Raw genomic sequence first — 19,132 nt, 5'->3', positions numbered from 1 at the left:
CCTGGATCAACGACAGGTCTGCGACAACGCCAAACGTATAACCCATTTCGGCCTGACGTAAAAAAAAACAAAAAAAAAAAAAGTCTTCTAAATCCTGACAGTTTTCTGAAATGCCTCCTGTTTCTATATCGGTGGTGCTCAATATTTCAGGTCAAGGAACCCCAAACGTTTTATGTAAGAGGGCCCCCGCTGAACCCCATCTTTTTTTTTTCTCTCCAAAATTATAACATAATGTTTAAAACACCGAAAAGGGGGTTCCCGCCACCCAAAATGGGTTAATAAAAAAGCTCGCACAAGCCACGTGTGCGACAATTTCACCGGACCGCCCCCAACATAAATAACGCTTGGCGTTGTCGTACGGAGCAAAAAAAACCAAACCAAACGCATGCCTCATTGAAAACAAATTGCTATAGCCGCCGTCAGTCGCTGCACGTCAAAAAGGAACCTTTTTTTTAGTGTGGTCGCAGTAGGGCAACCAGAATATAGTTATTTATTAACCCCCCGACTTTTATTCCAGATACTTTTTATTTTTTATTTTAATTCCGTCTTTTCGCGGCGTCACGTTGGGTCAATAAAAGCTGCTCGAGGCAAAGTTGCGACCACAGCTTGAGCAAATTCCCTCAGAATCGCACCTTTTTCTAAGTTCCTGTTTCTCCGGGTACTCGTCAGGGATATCCGCTGAGGCCAAGTGGTCTCATTTTATTTGTATTTATTTCAACTTCCCGTTTGGTATTTTTAACTGGCCTAAGGGGAACCAAATGGACCCGCTATAGAGGGGGCCGCCCCATTTGATTCAATTTGTACACACCCTCGGGGGACACCTTTTTTTTTCCACACCAAAAGAACTTTGGTTCTTTTACTAGAACTGGTTCCGTTCCTAATGCTTTTTTTATTATGACTGAGTTTGTATGGTCATCACATCTGCATCTTCCAACTGAATAGTGGACATGGCCTACTTTTTGGGTTCCCACTTCAGGGCGAGAAGAAGTGTTTTAGGGATCTGAACCGATTTTTTAATTTGGGTTCAAAATTTAGCAGGGGGGAAAAAAATTGTGTAAATGGTGCATTTATCTTATATACAAGTGAAAAGGTGTACCCATACTCATTCTTCATGCTCTATCTCCGACCGAACCACACTTTTACCACACATCTCTATATGCAAAATAAATTCGCCACCCTCCCCGAACTGACATAGCCTATTTTTTAGCCGTTCAAGTTTCTTATTTACTCTGCAAATATTACTTTTATGAAAATCACGATCGAGCCAGCAGATAAACGGGTGCCACAACACGCCGAGAAACAAGGAATTTAACCACGCTACTTGCATACACTGCAACTCGCTTACAATTCGCAAACCTGGCAACACTGCCTGCCTCTTACGTCACCAGCTCTGCTCCTCCTGGCCTCCGTAGTCCGTCGCGCTCACAATCTGTCGCAGCCATCTTGCTTTTCTTTTGGATGGGCGAGTGGACATTTAATGCTAATAAATTAATTATAGGTCCAGCAAGCAAATCATGATGGTCTGATTGTGCTCAATAGGTCACAATAACATTCCGAAATTAGGTGTTGTGTTTTGTATGGCATTTTCCCCAGTAGTAGTTGCATATCTATCTCAGCTTTTGCCTGATAGCACACATGCTAACGTCAGCAGCCATAGCAACATACAGTGTGCGCAGACATAACATGAGTTGTTTACAACACAAACACACGGCCTTTTCACCACGCAATACACACAACAGCTCGGGAGTTATTAAACCGAACGTGGACGCTGTTTCAGTGTTACATTTGCTGCGCATATCGGAATAATTGTAACGGCATGCATGATAAATGTAACAACGCTAAAAAACACCATTAAACATATCGTTTTCACCTTAAAGCTATTACATTTCATTGAAGCAACTCCTTAGCATTGTTTTCATACCATGGATGTGATAAGATAATGTATCAAACATAAGGGAAATATTAAATAGGATCGGGTGTACCAGTTTGGCCATTTCTTTTTTTTCAATGGGGCAATACATTGATTAAACAAACGTTTGATTGATTGAGTTGTACAACGTTATACAACCCTAAACTAATTTTAGAATACACTACACAATACAATACAATTTTAGAACATATTTTGCACGTTCCATTTTTTTACTCAGAGATCCCTTTAGCTACACATGTAATATTTCCAGGCAACGGACCTACACATGTCAGCTACCATAAACCACTTCAAGTTATTAGGACGAAATAACTGACAGGAGTGACGGTGCTGTGCTGTGAGTAAACTAATAGGGGAGAGCCGCCAAGGATGTAACATTTTGCACGTTTCATTCTTTTACTCAGAGATCCGTTTAGCTACACATGTAATATTTTCAGGCAACGGACCTACACATGTCAGCTACCATAAACCACTTCAAGTTATTTTTTTGATAAAACAGGTCGGGAGTTATTCAACCGAACGTGGACGCTGTTTCAGTGTTACATTTGCTGCGCATATCGGATCAATTGTAACGGCATGCATGATAAATGTAACAACGCTAAAAAACACCATTAAACATATCGTTCTCAGCTTAAAGCAATTACATTTCATTGAAGCAACTCCTTAGCATTGTTTTTATACCATGGATGTGATAAGAAAATGTATCAAACATAAGGGAAATATTAAATAGTATCGGGTGTACCAGTACCAGTTTGGCCATTTCTTTTTTTTCAATGGGGCAATACATTGATTAAACAAACGTTTGATTGATTGAGTTGTACAACGTTATACAACCCTAAACTAATTTCAGAATACACTACACGATACAATACCATTTCAGAACATATAATATTGGCCAATATGTCAAACATGTAAATATTACATATAATGGCATTGAATGGAAGCGGACCATTTGTAACACATGTTACAAATGACCCGCTTTTGCAAGTTTTCTTTGCAGTTGCTTACAGACCAGAATGAACGTGAATTCCGTCTAAACACGATGCAAACTAATGAAGAACATAAGCATGAACACATCCATGTGGATTTTTATTCACCAACACCAAAGACAAAAATTGTACCACACATATACTCCAGGTGTAAAATTAGACGCATTTTGAAGGTAAACACTTCAAACTTCAAACTCCTGGCCACGTAGAGTACGTTGCTGTACACATACTGACGCGATGGCGTCATGGTGGCGTTGACCAATCAAGATATAACGTCCATGTTACAACCGTGAAGCGTTACAACCTTGGCGGCTCTCCCCTACATTTGTTACTAACATTAGGTTGTGGCGAAGTAGACACGTGGCCAGCAGATACTGTGTTTTGGACAAACAGGCTAGGTATTGGTGTTGATTTGGGTCAACTGGACAAACAGCGTGGTGTTGTTTTGTGTCTGTGTTTGTGTTGGAGCGCCTCAGTGTGGCCGTACAGGTCATGTGCAACCTCTTCCACAGAGAGATGGAGACACTAAATCTCAGCTGGACAAACATGTTTGCATGCATGCATCGCTGCCTTGCATGCTGTGTGCTACTGTTGAGTCTGTCACTTACTTTGACTGATTTATGGCATTGTCTTTCTGTTAAAATCCAACTATGTTAATTTAAGAACTCTGGGCATATAGGTCATTGTTTATTCACTGTGCACACGTGTAGCCTATTGTATGTCAGACTGTATGTCTGTCCCACAGTCACAATCCTTTAGTACTTAGGCTGTGGAAATATTCAGGACAAAACAATGGTACATTTCCAATAACCCATTCGTTACTACATGTGGAGTCAACTCCCGCCATTTATTTCTTCCCATAGTGCGTGGCAAAGTCGCTCTGGGATGAGTGCGCGCGTAGCGCGCACGAAATTCTAGTATATATATATATAGCGTTTTTGTCCAAAGCGCTTTACATAGATTGTGCATGACATTCATACCCATTCACACACCGATGGGCGGAGGAAACCTTGCGAGGCACCAACCTGCACATCGTTGAGCAATCAACCTCGCAAGGTTCCCGTTCCACTCTACCGCTGATCCACTGCCGCTCCGGGGGGGGGAGAACGGAACAGGTTCAACCCCCCCCTCCCCCCAGGTGGGAAAAAGGGTTGTCCCCAGAGTTTGCAAGGCCTGTGTGGGTCCATTTTGGTTCCTAATTATCCTAACTAGGCGCTGTTGCTCCGGTCAGGGAGATAATTCCATGCAGTGGGTAGAAGGGGACGGGCAGACAAATAGACTGTTAAGTCGTGCGTGTGCGCGTGTGTGTGTGTGCGCGCGAGTGTGTGTCTGTGTGTGTCCGCGCGCGCTAGATATATGCAAGACTAAGGCCACCTTTTTACGCGACAGCGGTTTCCATAGAAAACGGCTCTGACGGGCGTCTCACGACCTATAGGGCGATATTCGCGCCCTCGCCTCCTCCTCCTCCTCCACTCATCCTACGGATACAACTTTAGCGAGCCGCCGCATTAACGAACGTGAAACAAACAAGCCGTGTGAATTAAGGACTATATTAAAAGAGGACGGGAGGCGAAGAAGTACACGGTGGACTCCCATGTTGCTCCCTGGAAGGAACGAAACATGCTGCAATGGTGCTATATATATATATATATATATATATACTGTATATATGCAGCCCAACACTTCCACGTTCGGCTTCCTTGGTCTCAACTGCGCATGTTTCTCGCCTTCCAGGCTATATAGCAACATGGAGTCCACCGTATACGGTCTTCGCTTCCCGTCCTTTGCCCGTGTGATGGGATGTAGAGCGGAAGTGCACTTAACTGGCGGCCGCGTCAGCGCCACCTAGCCACCCGGCCAACGCATGCACACTATACGGCATGTTGGAACCTGCACCGTCGAAGTCTCCTCCGGCGTGGAGCGCTGAATAAAAAGTGAGAAGAAAACGCTACGGGACTCTCTGCGGGTTTTCTCTCTATGCAGACCGTTGCCTCGTAAAAAGGTGGCCTATAAGGCTATTTTTTTTGTATAAGAGGCCTTAAATTGATATTTTATATAATCGGACTATTTTCCAAAGTGGTGTGGAGAGATGACGTGTACATATACTGTATGTATATATGCTGTATATACTATACAAATTTACTTTTATTTTTTTTTGGATTTATTTCAAAATTAGTTTTTTTTTTCAGAAGTAATTGCTTATGTATTCTCCCCCAATTCCTTGAACACACAGTCCCCCCTCCCCCACACACACTTGTCTCACACATGGGTTGTTGTGTCAGAGACAGGTGCCACTTTTGTCAGCATGTCGGGTTTTCTTTTTACGTCGCAAACCATTATTTCCCTACTTTTACGTGTTGTCCATTTTCATATCCCCCGAGTCAAGAGTTTTAAGTCAACTATGAGATATATATTGTATATTTAATAGTCCCTTTTTTTTAATTTGAGGTATGTTCCGTGTGTTTCTCAGTGAACAGAGCAAAGAGTTTTAAACGTGATTTTTTTTTTTTTTTATATGCAGGGATGTATAGGCTGGCGGACAACGGGTTGATACAATTTCAGCTTCACCGCTGAAACAATGATTCCTGAAAGTGAATAACATTCTTTGATCGAGTCCCATTCCAGTTTGTCTCTAGGAACTATGATGCAAAGCATAACGCTAGGGAATGAGTGCAAAAATGTGTGTGTTTTTTTTTTTTTTTTTTTTTTCCTTTCTCCACGTTATCCAATCTGTATATATTCTAAACTATGTGGGGAGAAATCTAAAAACTATGCTGGATACTGTAAATCAGTCTCTCTAGAGTTTGATTTTTCTATTGTGACCAAACGTGAAGCATAACGTAAATGTGCAGAAATGTGTAAAGCCTTTTAAAAAAAACCTTGCAATATTTGTAGGGTGCAACTTTGCAGAAAATGATAAATTCCTCTGGGAAATGCTTTTTAAGCCTCTTGGTTTTTCTCAGTGATTTGCCACGTTTTGAAATCTGTATACTTTGCATAATAGCCTATATACAACGTTTTGTTTGTGTTGAAACAAATCCTATTCGCGGGAGAGGGGAGAGAAGTTTCACAATGTCTGGATTGAAAAGCTGTTACTGGATTATTTTTTCAGAAGCCGCATCGTATCAATACTATCTACATTTTAACCCATTTTGACCTGAGATCAGATTCTAAAAAATGTCTTCTACACATCCTGACGGTTTTCTAAAAAAAGCTATCTTTCTATGTCAGTGGTTCTTCGATTTAAATAAAAAAATTGCAGACCTTCAAGCTCGTAGCGCGCTATGAGCTCGTAGATCTGCTATTTTTCAATAGCTAAAGCATAACATGACGCTAACACCGAAATGGGTTAAATTGAAGAATTCGTCCCGACAAATACAATATATTGGGTTCAGTCGGGATTCTGTCGATTTAGGTCTGGAATGGCTGTTGACGGGGAGGGTCTATCACAAACTGACATATTTACATTTGAAATAATATCTCGAGAGACACTCGGGGCAAAACTCGGTCGAAATGATGTCTGGGTTATGGTATAGCAATAGCCTCGTGATCGTAAACGAAAGGGGCAATGTTTGTATTTTAATTTCAGTCAGGAAGATTACAGCACACATGGAACAGGGGGAACTAATCCAATTTCCTTTCTTTTTTTTTTGCCAAGCTGTTCCTAGTTTTTTTACTGAGCCCTTCCCTTCTTGGTCAGTGTAAATTCTCAATGTCTGGATCAAATCGGTTCAAAACTGCCATAACCCATTTAGGCCTGATGTCAAAATTAAAATAAAAAAAAGTCTTCTAATGATTTGTGCCACATTTTCAAGATTTCTCAAAAATGGCAGATCTACAAGCTCATGGCGCAGCACTCGTGCCACGCTATGATGAGCTTTTAGATCTGCTATTTTTCAATAGCTAAAGTTTAACATAATGCTTGAAACACCAAAAAGGGGTTCCCGCCGAGAATGGGATAATACTGATGTCAACTCCATCTATTCAAACCAAAGAGCCTAGATAGCTTCCATGAATTGTTTTATAGCGCTTTAGCAGCAAGTAGAGTTAAAAAAAAACCCTGTGTAGATATATAGGAAAATCAATAGCTCCCAGACTTCAGAAAGAATGTTAACTAAATGAATGTAGCAAGGCGGCAAATGCAATTCTATTTTTTTTTTTTTGTGAGTTGAGTGATCACGGACTAGACTTGTTTGTGAACCAAGCAGGTGTGTGCCGTCCCGTTGATTGCTTCCTGGTGTTGCGCCTCAATTACGAGCGAGCGAGGGACATTGATGCATTAATCCATTTAGGCCTGACCTCGAAATTAAAAAAAGAAAATCTTCTAAATCCTCCAGTTTTCTGAAATAAACATTTTCACGCTATGAGTTTGTAGAGCTGCTATTTTTCAATAGCTACATTACAACATAATGTTTAAAACACCAAAAGGGGTTCCCGCCCCAAACCGGTGGCTCTCAGTGGTTTCTGTCGGGACACAAACGCAAAGCCAGTCGCACCAAAAATGATAAAAATAACGGCTTCTTTTAAAAAAAAGTCACATAATTGCACCGACAAATGGGGCAAGGACTTACTTTGAGAAGAGTAAAACTGCTCGTTGTGATTGCTTCTAGATCAGAATATCACAGAAACATCAGTTAATTAATGCTAGAAACAGAGTAGCCTGCATATTGAACAGTAGTCTGCTTCTGCGTCATGTATAGGCACTAGGCAGGGCTATAGGCCTGTACAAGTGACCCAAAGACAGTATGTGAGTCTAGTCCCAGGTAAGTAAGTAAGTAAAGTTTATTTATGGAGCACCTTTCACAGACAATCACAGTCACAAAGTGCTTTAACAACAATAAAATGAAAACAAGTCAATAACACAAATTAAGAACTAAATCATTAATAAAGTAAGACAAAATAAAGCAATCAATATTTAACCATGCAGGCCGGCTATGTAAAGGCCTGTTTAAAAAGGTGAGTTTTTGACAGTCCTTTGATATATGTCCACAGAGTCCACAGTTCTTAGGTGGAGTGGAAGCTCATTCCATATAGCCTAGGGGCAAAACCTGCAAAGGCTCGGTCGCCTGAGGAACAACCAGCAAAGCCTGTGATGAGGATCTCAGGTCGCATTCTCACCTAATACTTCGGTAGACTCGAATGCGTATGGGCGGAGAAATGGGATTCTTGCATATTTAATTGGCTACGGTTTGCCTTCACACTGTCATGATCCGCAGCAATTGGAAACGCAGCAGGGAGGGACCTTTATCAATGTGTTTCATTCATAAACTAGCCTACACAGTGAAATGATAAATCTATGGTGATAAAATTATACTCATAATGTGCATATGTGTCGTGCCGTCTGGGACTGCCCCCCCCCCTCTCTCTCTCTCGCTATAAGCACGCAGCCACACACTGTTCGTTTTGGGCATGGAGGCACAGCGCTGAGCGCACTGATATAACAGACAGCAGCGCAAAATGTTTACAAGTTTATCGAGATGAAAGTTCCTACTCCCCATTAGTCCCCACACAGTGACAGCACTCCATGTTTACGGCACGCACAGACAGAATATTCTGTAGGCTATAATACTATTACACTGCACTGCAGTGTTTGTGTTTTCTTAAGCAATTGATTAATGTACTCGTCCTCATTTCGATCAGGGCTTCAGTCTCCACTCTCCTCATTTGACCACGTCTATCCACGGTAACGGGACATCTTTGCGCTGCGTAAAATATGCCTTCTCCGTCTCCAACTGTGTTCAGCTCCTCACACCGCCACATTGTTTGCTTCATTTCCTTTATTTGCTGCAGATTGCATTCACACCTGCACCGAATCGTAGTCAAGCGCGATTGGAAGCGAAGCGAAACCCCCGTTTTTGCTCGGAATAAAATGCGGTTCTTTGCTGCGCATTAGGATTCGAAAGAGCCTTCACACCTGCCAAACGAAGCGCACTTTCTGAAAATGCGCAGCAGGATTCGTTTTAATCGCAGCAAAGCTCTCTGGTGAGAATGCGACCTCAGTGACCTGCTGGGCACATGTATACAGCTGGAGCAGGTCAGAGAGATAAGGAGGTGCCTGGCCATGGAGGGCTCGGTGTGTAATGACTATAATAAATGGTGCATTTATATAGCGCCTTTATCCAAGGCGCTTTACATAGATTGTGCAGTACATTCACCCATTCATACACCAATTGCGGCGGAAGCCATGCAAGGTACCAACCAGCACATCGGGAGCAATTTGGGGTTCAGTGTCTTGCCCAAGGACACTTCGACATGTAGACAGGAGAAGCTGGGATTCGAACCGCTGACCCATGGATCATTGGACGATCTGCTCTACCTCCTGAGCCACAGCCGCCCCCAATGACTAGTCTTGCCAGTGTAGGGAGGCAAGGACGGGTGTTATATGACAGGATCTCCTGGACTTGGTCAGCAACCTAGCAGCTGTATTCTGAACCAGTTGTAGGCGACCTAATGCGGTTTTAGACAGACAGGTAAACAGAGAATTACAATAATCAAGACGTGATGACACAAATGCATGAATAATAGTTTCTAACTCCGGGTGTGAAACAACAAAAGCAATGTTACGAAGGTGAAAAAAGCAGGTGCGTGATACAGAATTGACGTGTTTGTCCAAAAGCATGGACTGATCTAAAATTATGCCAAGGTTTCTGGGGTTGGTGGATATGTTATGTTCAGTTTTAGTGACCCAAGGCGATCGGCAATGACTTCAGCAACCCTACTTGGGGCAACAATTAGGACTTCCGTTTTGTCTGGATTCAGTTGTAAGAAATTGCTCGACATCCAGTTCTTGATGGCAGTAATGCATTCGTGGAGTATGGCGATCATATTATCCATTTTATCTGGTTTGAAAGAACAGGTCTTGCTGGTTACTAAAATATGTATGCACCGCCCTCTGCTGGCGTGTGGCTTAAATGAATAAGTAATAATAATTTGTTGGCCATCAAACCCCCTGTCTCCCACCACTTAGTGGTTTTCAAAACAATGAAAAAACAATGACAGAGATATGCAGCATACATGGTTTTATTTTAAAATTGTATTTTTATTTATCTGTTATGATTATAATAAATACTGAGGACAACGATGCAGAAATGAAAAAGGAATTCCAAAAACTTCAGTTGAAACCTAAGATGATTAATGTCATGTCTTAGCAATTAATGCAAAAAAGGAGGCAAAACAGGTGTTGTTCACTTCTTTCTATAAGCTGAGTAAGTGTTCATTGAGTGCAACAATAACAATCATTTACTCTTAATCAATATGACAAATCAAATTAACCTTTACGGATTAATTTGGATCCATTTTACACTCACTGAATAATAGTTGCGTTTCATTACAATTCAGAGCGTACATCTAAAGCAAGTGGCCAGAGAAGTAGCTGTCAGCTGTCAAGCCATTGGCACTGTGGTTAGCGAGCAGATAGACCTTTTCTCCTTCACTGAGCTGGAGGAGAGTGCCCCCACTGGCAGAAACCAAGCCAGTGACCAGTCCCTGCTGCCGTGGTGAAGGAGTGCACCACCACATTTCTGTTAAGCATACGGTCCACATTTCCAGAGTTCTCGGAGATGGTGCAATGGAAATCAAATTCGTATACACCTGGAATCACACAGGTGAACTGCCCCGTATTGGTGTTGTAGACACTCTGGGCATTGTAGATGACTTGTTTGAAGGGGATAGGCACGCCTGCTGTGGGGAAGTCATTGCCCAGTCGTAGAGAAAAAGCAACTAATTCAGATCCACCGGCGGGCCCTGTTGTGCCAGGTGCTCCTCTGGGTCCTGCGGTGACAAAAGGAATAGTTATTTAATTAATATTCACACAAACATAAAGTCACTATTTATGGCATTTTTTAGATATTGCAGGTATAAAGTTGTATCAAAGCCTATTGTGCAAAACTATAAAAATGATTACCGGGCAGCATACCGCTACCTGGTGGCAGAGGTATGGTTAGTGGGTATAGCTTGTGGTCCAGCCGGTCCAACCAGTGTATCCTCAGGAAAGCCATTAGGACCTTGATTTACAGAAAACAAGAATAGAAATCAGAATCTCTGCAAAAAACAAGCATTAAGCTTAAGACGAATACGGTAGGTCAGAAATGCATTGGCCTACCTTCTTGCCATGGACTCAGGTCGAAGGCAGGGATGTCTGTACAGTTGGTGTAACCTGACCCTCTGGGACGGTACAGGAAGGGTTTGTTTGGGACCTCAGTGATGCCAGTGTTGTCACAGATGATGCGAGCAAGAGATGTATTACGCAGGGAATCTCTCTGGTTTTGAGTGAAAACTCCTGGGTTCTCCCACCACAGTCTGAAATTGACATGTCATGAAGTTGTGTTTTTAGAACCGCTATGAATGTACAGTATATGGCTGCAGAGTCGATGTCTGCAAACCTGTGTTTCATGCCCGTTAATGTAATTTCAAACAGTCCTCTTACCTGTCTCCCTCACGAATCCTCTGGAACTGTGTAGCGATGATGCAGGCAAACAGGGGCCCTGTTCGGCCACCGCGGACAAAGGGCTCAGAGACTCCACCCATCCACACGTCAATGTTGTCGGGAGTGCCATATAAGTCCAGAAGGGCATGGGCCAACCTGTTGTTTCTCAATACTCTGCCCAGCTGTTTCCTATTTCGGGGCTGTGATAGTCCACAAAACCCGCGCCATTTGTTGTAGCCTACATATAGAGAGCAGACAGTGGGTCATTTTTTAACATACTTTAATCACTAGTGTCATGAATTTGACCCGATGGTTCAGATATGCTGGCTAGCTATTATATAATTTGGAAGGTACTGAAACAGAAGCCCATACCCGGAATTCCATGATCTCTGCCTCTCTGTAGGTTGAGAGCGCCCAGGTCAAGAGCCAAGTGAGAGGAGAATTCAAAGAGTCGTTCCCTCAATTCATCAACCATCATGTGGTCCTGCGTGTTCAGTTTGGCCTTCCGACCCACCAGTCCCCTCAGAATTGGGTCCAAACCACCTTTAGAGCACCAGAAATGTCATCACAATTTATTTTAATTAAATAACTTGATAGTGTACCTAAAGTTATATAAAGATAGTATTACAATGATGTTATTCATACCTTCAAAGACAGCTCTCCATGGTGTGAAAAATGCTCTGTGGAGCAGTGGGCTGGGGAAATCGGGATGCTCCTCGTATGTCTCATTGAGACGGAATACGAAGGGCTGAATCATCAAGTGGGCGAATCGGTAGGCAGCTGTTGAGAATACGTTCGCGATGCTTGGGTCCACACTTTCATTATAGCCAGGGTAGTTAGAGAGCTGCCTGCTGACGAAGTCTGGGCCAACAATGTGTAACAAGTAGTCCCTAAAGGTGACGACCTGGTTGAAGAGAGTTTAAAATATTTAATTACCACTTCATCCATAAAGGGGTGATTGTTTATGTTCATGCCATTGTTTGCTTCCTTACCTGCATGTATCCTCCCATAATCTTACGGGCTTCCTGGTAAAGTCTTTCTCCACTCCACTTGGGATTGAGGATGGCCAGGGCACGTGCTAGACGGTTGTGTTCACGCAACATCAGCGTGTGCATGGTAGTTAGTCCGATGTTTTCATTGGAACGCTCATCACCTAGGAGACAGCGAGAGCAGGTTATACTCTAAACACAAGTGGCTGTGACACCTGACTTACAATAAAGGATACATGGAACAACAAATTAAATGCAGTTGATCAGTGTTTGTTTTGTAGTAGTTAGACATGGAGTGCATGTGTGCGTTGCAGAAATGGTTGCAGGTGACTACAACATGAGCTTCTGGGTGGGATGGAAGTGTGGGGTTCGAGGGGGCAAGGACGTGGGGAGATAAGGGTTGGGTTTATTGGCATACAATTTTATCTGAAAACTGTAATGAGGTTTTTGTGACAGACTGAAAATACAAAACAAGAAAGTGGAAGAAGAGAATAAAATCCTCCCCATGTCATATACAGAGTAAAAATAACTTTTTTGTGTCTGTCGTCACTCACCAGCAACGAAACAGGGCACCTCCTCGGCATCGCTATCATTGGTGATCCTCCGTCGTGTGGCTAGGGTTGCCACCCGTTCCGTAAAATACGGATTCGTCCTTTATTTGAGCATTAAATGATGCGTCCCGTATTGAATCAATACGGAACGCGGTTTGTTCCGTATTTTCCTAAATGCCCCCTGCGCGATCTGTCACACAACGTCATCACTGAATTTAACAATAATGAACAAAATAAAACAGGAAATATTAAAGACAGCACGATTGTTCTGGTCACGCAGGACCTCCCACGAGCATAAACAAAAACCTCCCCGTGGCTGCTGATCTGCTTGTGTGCGGTGTGCTCTGCTCTCAATTGCGCTGTGGCGACGTGCCGAATCCAGTGCGTGTCTCGCCGGCCGGCCACACCACGCTGTTTAAAATGTCTAGTACTAGAAGTTCTACAACAGCAGATTCTCCACCGTCTCAAAAAAGAAAACGCCTTAAAAATATAGACGTGAGTGCAGGGAAGAGGCAAACCCCTGGCTTGACAGCGTCACGGGAGATTAATATAAAGCAAATTGCAAAGTATGTCGGCGTATGTTTTCTGTGGCGCATGGGGAACTGTTTGATAGCAAACAGCATGCTTCAGGGATCAACAGTATGATCACAGAACACCCAACAAGAAGTGTCACAGTTCTTCATGACTGAAACTGCCCCTGAGATCGATTTGGTCTATTGTCCTGCCCATGCAATAGCCAATGGCTGCTGATGTGGGAATAATAGCCAAACTATTTCAGTAGACTATTATGGTGGATTGTTTATTAATGAAGTCTAATAAATATTACAATTAAAAATATATAAATAATGTATTTAATATAAATGAATCAATTGAATTAAATATTGTGCCCATTTAAAGAATTCAGATTCAGAATCAGAACTCTTATGTTGTTATAAACAGAATAGGCTACTTCATAACAAATACAGGGCAGTATACCCCTTTCTTACTGACCACAGTGACCACCAAGTGACCCCAAAGGCTAATATGGTATGTGAAATCATCCATCCCAGGGCCAAATTAGCTATTGGGCCAGTGTGACCGGGCCCCAGGGGTCCTTGGCTGTTAGGGGCCCTTTGAGGAAACTGGACCGCATGGTACTGGGTCTGAGGCCCTGGAATTGGCCATTCATTTTGTTAAATTTAGGTCAAAAAGATGATAAAAACATAAAAACACAAAGAATGTGCACGCATGCACGCTATGGGGCCCCCCAACACATTACCGGCTCAGGAGCCCTCATGGGGGTTAATCCGTCCCTGATTCAACCGCTTATCCGTAGTCGGGTCACAGGGGAAACAGCTCCACCAGAGAGCCCCAGACTTCCCTCTCCAGAGCAACATTAGTAACTTCCTCCTGGGGGATCCTGAGGCCTTCCAAGGCCAGTTAGTCGATAACCCGATAACGGCGCTGCTTCGCCGCGTGGTCGTATAAGTGTTCCTTATTTCAAGATCTCAAAGGTGGCAACCCTACGTGTGGCACACATGTTGGCAGACATTTTACTGAAAGGCAAGAACTCTCGGCCGTTGTCATCAAACTGGGTGTTGACCCTCATCAGGCCCTTGTCAGTCGTGAGATTGCGGAGGCTTTGAGCTTTGACATCATCTGCCCCATAAACCTGGCCCACGTCAATGAAAGCTGTGAGAGAGTTCATCTGCTCACGCACAGTGCTTCCACCAAAGAAGTGCCCTGTGTTTCCAGAGCCACAGGCTGCAGATGAACGGAAGAAGGGGATGCAGTCTTTTGAGTTTTTGCCAAAGCGGGGATCTGTTTCGGGGATCTGCAGGATGACACATAACACGTATAGGACTCAGAGTCTTGTACTATAATGTGCATTTATAAAGTGTGTGTGTGTGTGTGTGTGTGTGTCTGTGCTGCAAAATGGACCCAGAAGTGAAATTCATATTCACACAGTGCAGTCACCACTGTGATGCTATATGATACTGACCAAGATGGGGAAACAAGGCTCTGTGCGATCACAGGTCTGGTGACAGTCGATGCCGTCATTGAATGAACGAATGACAGGAGAGTGAGGGGTGAAGCTCAGGTCATGGTCAGTCCACTGGCCAAAGACGGTCACCAGGTGGGTGTAGACAGTGTCACTCTCCGCGTCCTCATTGGCTGTGCGCAGTATACTGTTGGACACTTCCCTCACCTGAGCAGAGGCAAGAACGTTAGCGACGTGATAAATACACAGTAAAATCCAACGCCAAAGAGTATACAAGTGGTGTTCCACTATAAACTGAACTAAATAAATGTACAGTGTTGTATTATACCAAGGGGAGAAGGCGCCCGTTAATTTTTTGTGCAGGGTCCCAGCCTCTTGGCAGAGAGGTGCCATCCTGGTACTCAGCAGGTAGCCAGCGGGTCAAGGGTATATTGGACGAGCCCTGGCGGGGGTTATTCCTTTTAAAGGAGAAACGAGACATTATAGTCACTTTATGTGTATACAATACATTCTTGAAAATCTTGACATAACAGCAAAGGTAATTTGTTGAAATTGTTGTCAGTGATAGTGTTACACCGGGGCTCCACCGGGCGTGTCAGCGTCGCGTCTCCGTCACCGTCACAGAAATGTTCCCTTTTTAATCAATAAAGGGTGGCTCCACTACACGCGTTGCGTCGCGTCTCCGTCACCATTAAAATTCCCGACGCAACGCGCCCGGTAGTGCCCTGGCGTTACAGATTGTATTGCTGCTTATCACTCACCTGTTGTTGCAGACACTGGTGTAAGTTCGAAAGGTGTTCAGATTTGGAGTGGTTTGGCAAGAAGGGGGGCGAGCTCTGGCTGAGCAGCCCGTTAGGTCAGCAATGAACATCAGGTCCTCCTCAGAGATCAGATCTAAAAGCAAGAGGCGCAACAACTCGTCATAATATACAGTATTTACCAATTCCCCAGTAATGAGAAATACAAACTGCATATAGCAGAACCAAACCTGTGGCATTGATGGAGCGCTTTTGAACGTGGTGAGATGTCAGAGACCTCTTCTGGATCAGTCTGATGCTGGCATCCATGTAGTCAGCGGAACGCACCGCCGTGCGGGTAACTCCAACGGGCTGCTTCAGCAGTCGTAGGATGTCTGAGGGGTTAGCCGCGTTCCTCCTGACGCGGGCGACCGCCCTGCGTTGGATTGGGGGTGGCGTGAGAGAAGAGACGTCAGTATACACAGAACATCTGAGCCTGGGTCGTCATGGGGGATGCTTTGAAGCAATTCTTTCACAGTATTGAAAAGTTGGTGTATATACACTCACTCTCTCCTGGAGTATTCGTAGTCATTATCCACTTTGAACTTGGCATCTTTCACGGCATTTCCGATGAAAGTCCTACTCAAGCTTGGTTCTGAGCGATACAAAAAAAGTATTTCAGTTATCCATTTTTATGTTGTCAGTTGTGCAGCATAATACATTTTTAATTGTTTTTATTTATGATTGTTGTTCATTATTGTATTGATGTTCAAAAATGTGTGTTATTACTTTTAATTATCTCTTGTGTACCATGTTTGTAAGTGCTGTTATTCAAAATATCTTACTATGAAAATACTAAAATAGCTCAAATACAAAAAAATCATAGTCATACAAATCAATAATTGGTTAATAATTGATTTGATGCAAGGTTAAAACTGTAAAATTATTATTATTATTAGTATAAGTATTTGTATTGAAGTTTGCACATTCAAGGACAGTCAACAGATACAGAACAAAACAACAACAGCACCAGTAGCCTACTCAACATTCATGTATAGAGTTAGCCGCAATTTGCACCATTTTTTTTACAATGGGCTGAATCTAGAGTTGCAATACCCTCCATCCACTTCCTATTCATCTTTTTTGGTTTGTGATCTGCTTGTCTTAAATGACGTTAAACTCACCAACATTGCAGCTGCAGTCCAAGCTTGAATTATCCTCTTTCAATCTGCCGAGCTTGTTTTTCATAAAAATCCCCCGTAGAGCTACTTTCTGTCCAAAATATTCCAAGAGTGACAATATCGCGCCGCCATTTTGATTTTTGCAACGTGCCGTAAAACAAGACGTGAGGGGGAGTGCTTGTTTAATAGCGTCCCTCCCTCCCTAGGGCGTCGGCCTCTTCTTTGGGTGTCTTACCTGCGCAGGTAAGATTCTATTAAACAAGCGCTTAACATATTTCCTTAACACAAAAAAATTATGAAACAAAGGATTTGTTTCCTAAAACTCCTCTATATAAATTAAAATATACCAACAGATAGCACTCACCAGCATTCACCTGGCTCAGCATAACCAGACCAGCAGCCAGCAAGAACAGAAATCCAGTCATCACTGCAAAAATGAGGATTCTGTCACATTAATATACAGACTGCCTGGACTACTATCAAATTAACTCAAGATAAGTGAATATGAAAATAAACCAGAACAGTAAAATACTGAGCCCGAGAGGTCCCTTTTTATACTTTCAGTTAAATTATCTCTCATTAATTTAATTTAATTCAAGAGAGACCAAAATGAAACACACACTATGTAACCTGTGTTTATTGCAACCTCAGTGTGTATGGCCTCTCCAGAGCTGGCACTTTAAGAAGGGGGGGAAGGTGCCAAGTACTGTTGAGGAGAGGGGTGTTCCTCCTTATTATTATGCTTTGAGTAATTGTCATGGAGTTTTCGTTCTGATTTATACTTGAACGAATCCTACCACTGCGATCCTACCACTGCCCAGTGGTAGGATCCACTCCTATATAAAGGAGGCTGCAGGGACAGGCTAGTGAGTTAGATGTTGGCCATGAGTCATGACACAGGTAACATCCCTGAGGGAGAGCTATACAGGCCCTTGTTTGAACAAGGTACAGCCTGAAGAGAGCTCGTATCCATTTGGGGTTTGTTTGTATAGTGTTTGCTCAAGTGTTCATTTCATTTCTCAGTATTATTATTATTACTTGCGCAAGCAGAGCGCGCAAGTAATCATTTTGCTTGGTCTCTTCAAAGTGACAGCCAAGTTTTTTTCAACCGTAAGTCTGTGCCTGGTTTGCTGGGACCAGTTACATACGTATACACACCATGTACTCTGGTCCCAGTTCTCAACGATGACGTAATGTGGTAACTGGTCCCAGCAAACCAGGCACAGACCTACGGTTGAAAAAAACTTGGCTGTCACTTTTTGGAACCAAGTAACCACAGTATACTGCTAATCAAATTACAACTACATACTCTGTATGTAGTTGTAATGTGATTTGTAATTTGTAAATCTGTGCCTGGTCTGCTGGGACCAGACTACACAGTTGACCATATCTCTTACGTCATCACTGAGAGCTAGTCATACATATACACACCATGTACTCTGGTCCCAGCTCTCAACGATGACGTAATGTGGTAACTGGTCCCAGCAAACCAGGCACAGACTTACGGTTGAAAAAAAACTTGGCTGTCACTTTTTGGAACCAAGTAACCACAGTATACTGCTAATCAAATTACAACTACATACTCTGTATGTAGTTGTAATGAAAAAAGTAGAACACGTATGTATGTATACATGTAAAAAAATAAAGATCTATATATCATTCTTATGTACAGATCACCTAAAACAAACCTTTCGGAATTAAACACATTTCTCAAAAAAATGGTAAAGTATCTATCATCTCCGACTTCCACAATTAGGATAATAGGAGATTTCAATGAAGACCATTATACTGAAAAAGATATAAATATAAAGACCTTCATGTCAAGATTAGGCTTTAAACAATTAAATACAAATCCAACTACAGATTTCGGAAGTATTTTAGATCATGTATATTTCAACAAATTTGAAAGTATTATTACAGAAATTGAAGTTAGAGACACATATTACTCTGATCATGATTTAGTATTAATATCACTATAGTACAAAATGAAATACATTTAAAACAATTGACAATTTACAATAAGTAATAAAATAATTATACTGTATAATATATTTTAATTCAGTTTATATACCTTTTTTTCATCACATATCAATTATTCATTTTTCTGTAAAAAAGTAGTTAATTAGCAAATAGTTACACGTAATGATTATACATTTCAAACGTTCCTTCACAGAGATACTGAGATGTGATAGTTTCCAGCGGTCGAAAGTACTTGCGCGCTCTGCTTTCGCACTAGTAGGCCATTTATGGCCTACTAGTGTGCAACAAGCAAGTATGCACTCGGCAGAGTGCAGTTCTAGTTATTGTTATTTTCCTGGTTTCACACTGTTTAATCTGTTCTGGAGGTTTTAG

At 42.5% G+C, this 19,132-nt stretch overlaps 1 protein-coding gene across 1 annotated transcript; it reads right to left on the bottom strand.

Annotated features, from left to right (window-relative positions):
* Positions 1-10,345: 10,345 nt before the first annotated feature.
* LOC308313875 (eosinophil peroxidase-like) lies at positions 10,346-17,197 on the bottom strand (the record flags this gene model as incomplete). The annotated part of the gene is made up of 15 exons (XM_080761202.1): positions 17,145-17,197; positions 16,167-16,254; positions 15,851-16,035; positions 15,624-15,756; positions 15,191-15,320; positions 14,863-15,069; positions 14,388-14,694; positions 12,885-12,944; positions 12,334-12,494; positions 11,987-12,245; positions 11,714-11,884; positions 11,342-11,579; positions 11,018-11,214; positions 10,838-10,919; positions 10,346-10,679 (listed from the first exon to the last, which is right to left on the bottom strand). The coding sequence occupies exons 1-15, from the start codon at positions 17,164-17,166 to the stop codon at positions 10,346-10,348; spliced, it is 2,574 nt and encodes an 857-aa protein (XP_080617328.1). The 5' UTR covers positions 17,167-17,197.
* Between the last annotated feature and the right edge of the window lie 1,935 nt (positions 17,198-19,132).

This window comes from Protomyctophum bolini (assembly GCF_963924005.1).
Source record: "Protomyctophum bolini genome assembly, chromosome: 4".
Classification (NCBI taxonomy): Eukaryota; Metazoa; Chordata; class Actinopteri; order Myctophiformes; family Myctophidae; genus Protomyctophum; species Protomyctophum bolini.
This window is presented reverse-complemented; position numbering and strand designations above follow the sequence as displayed.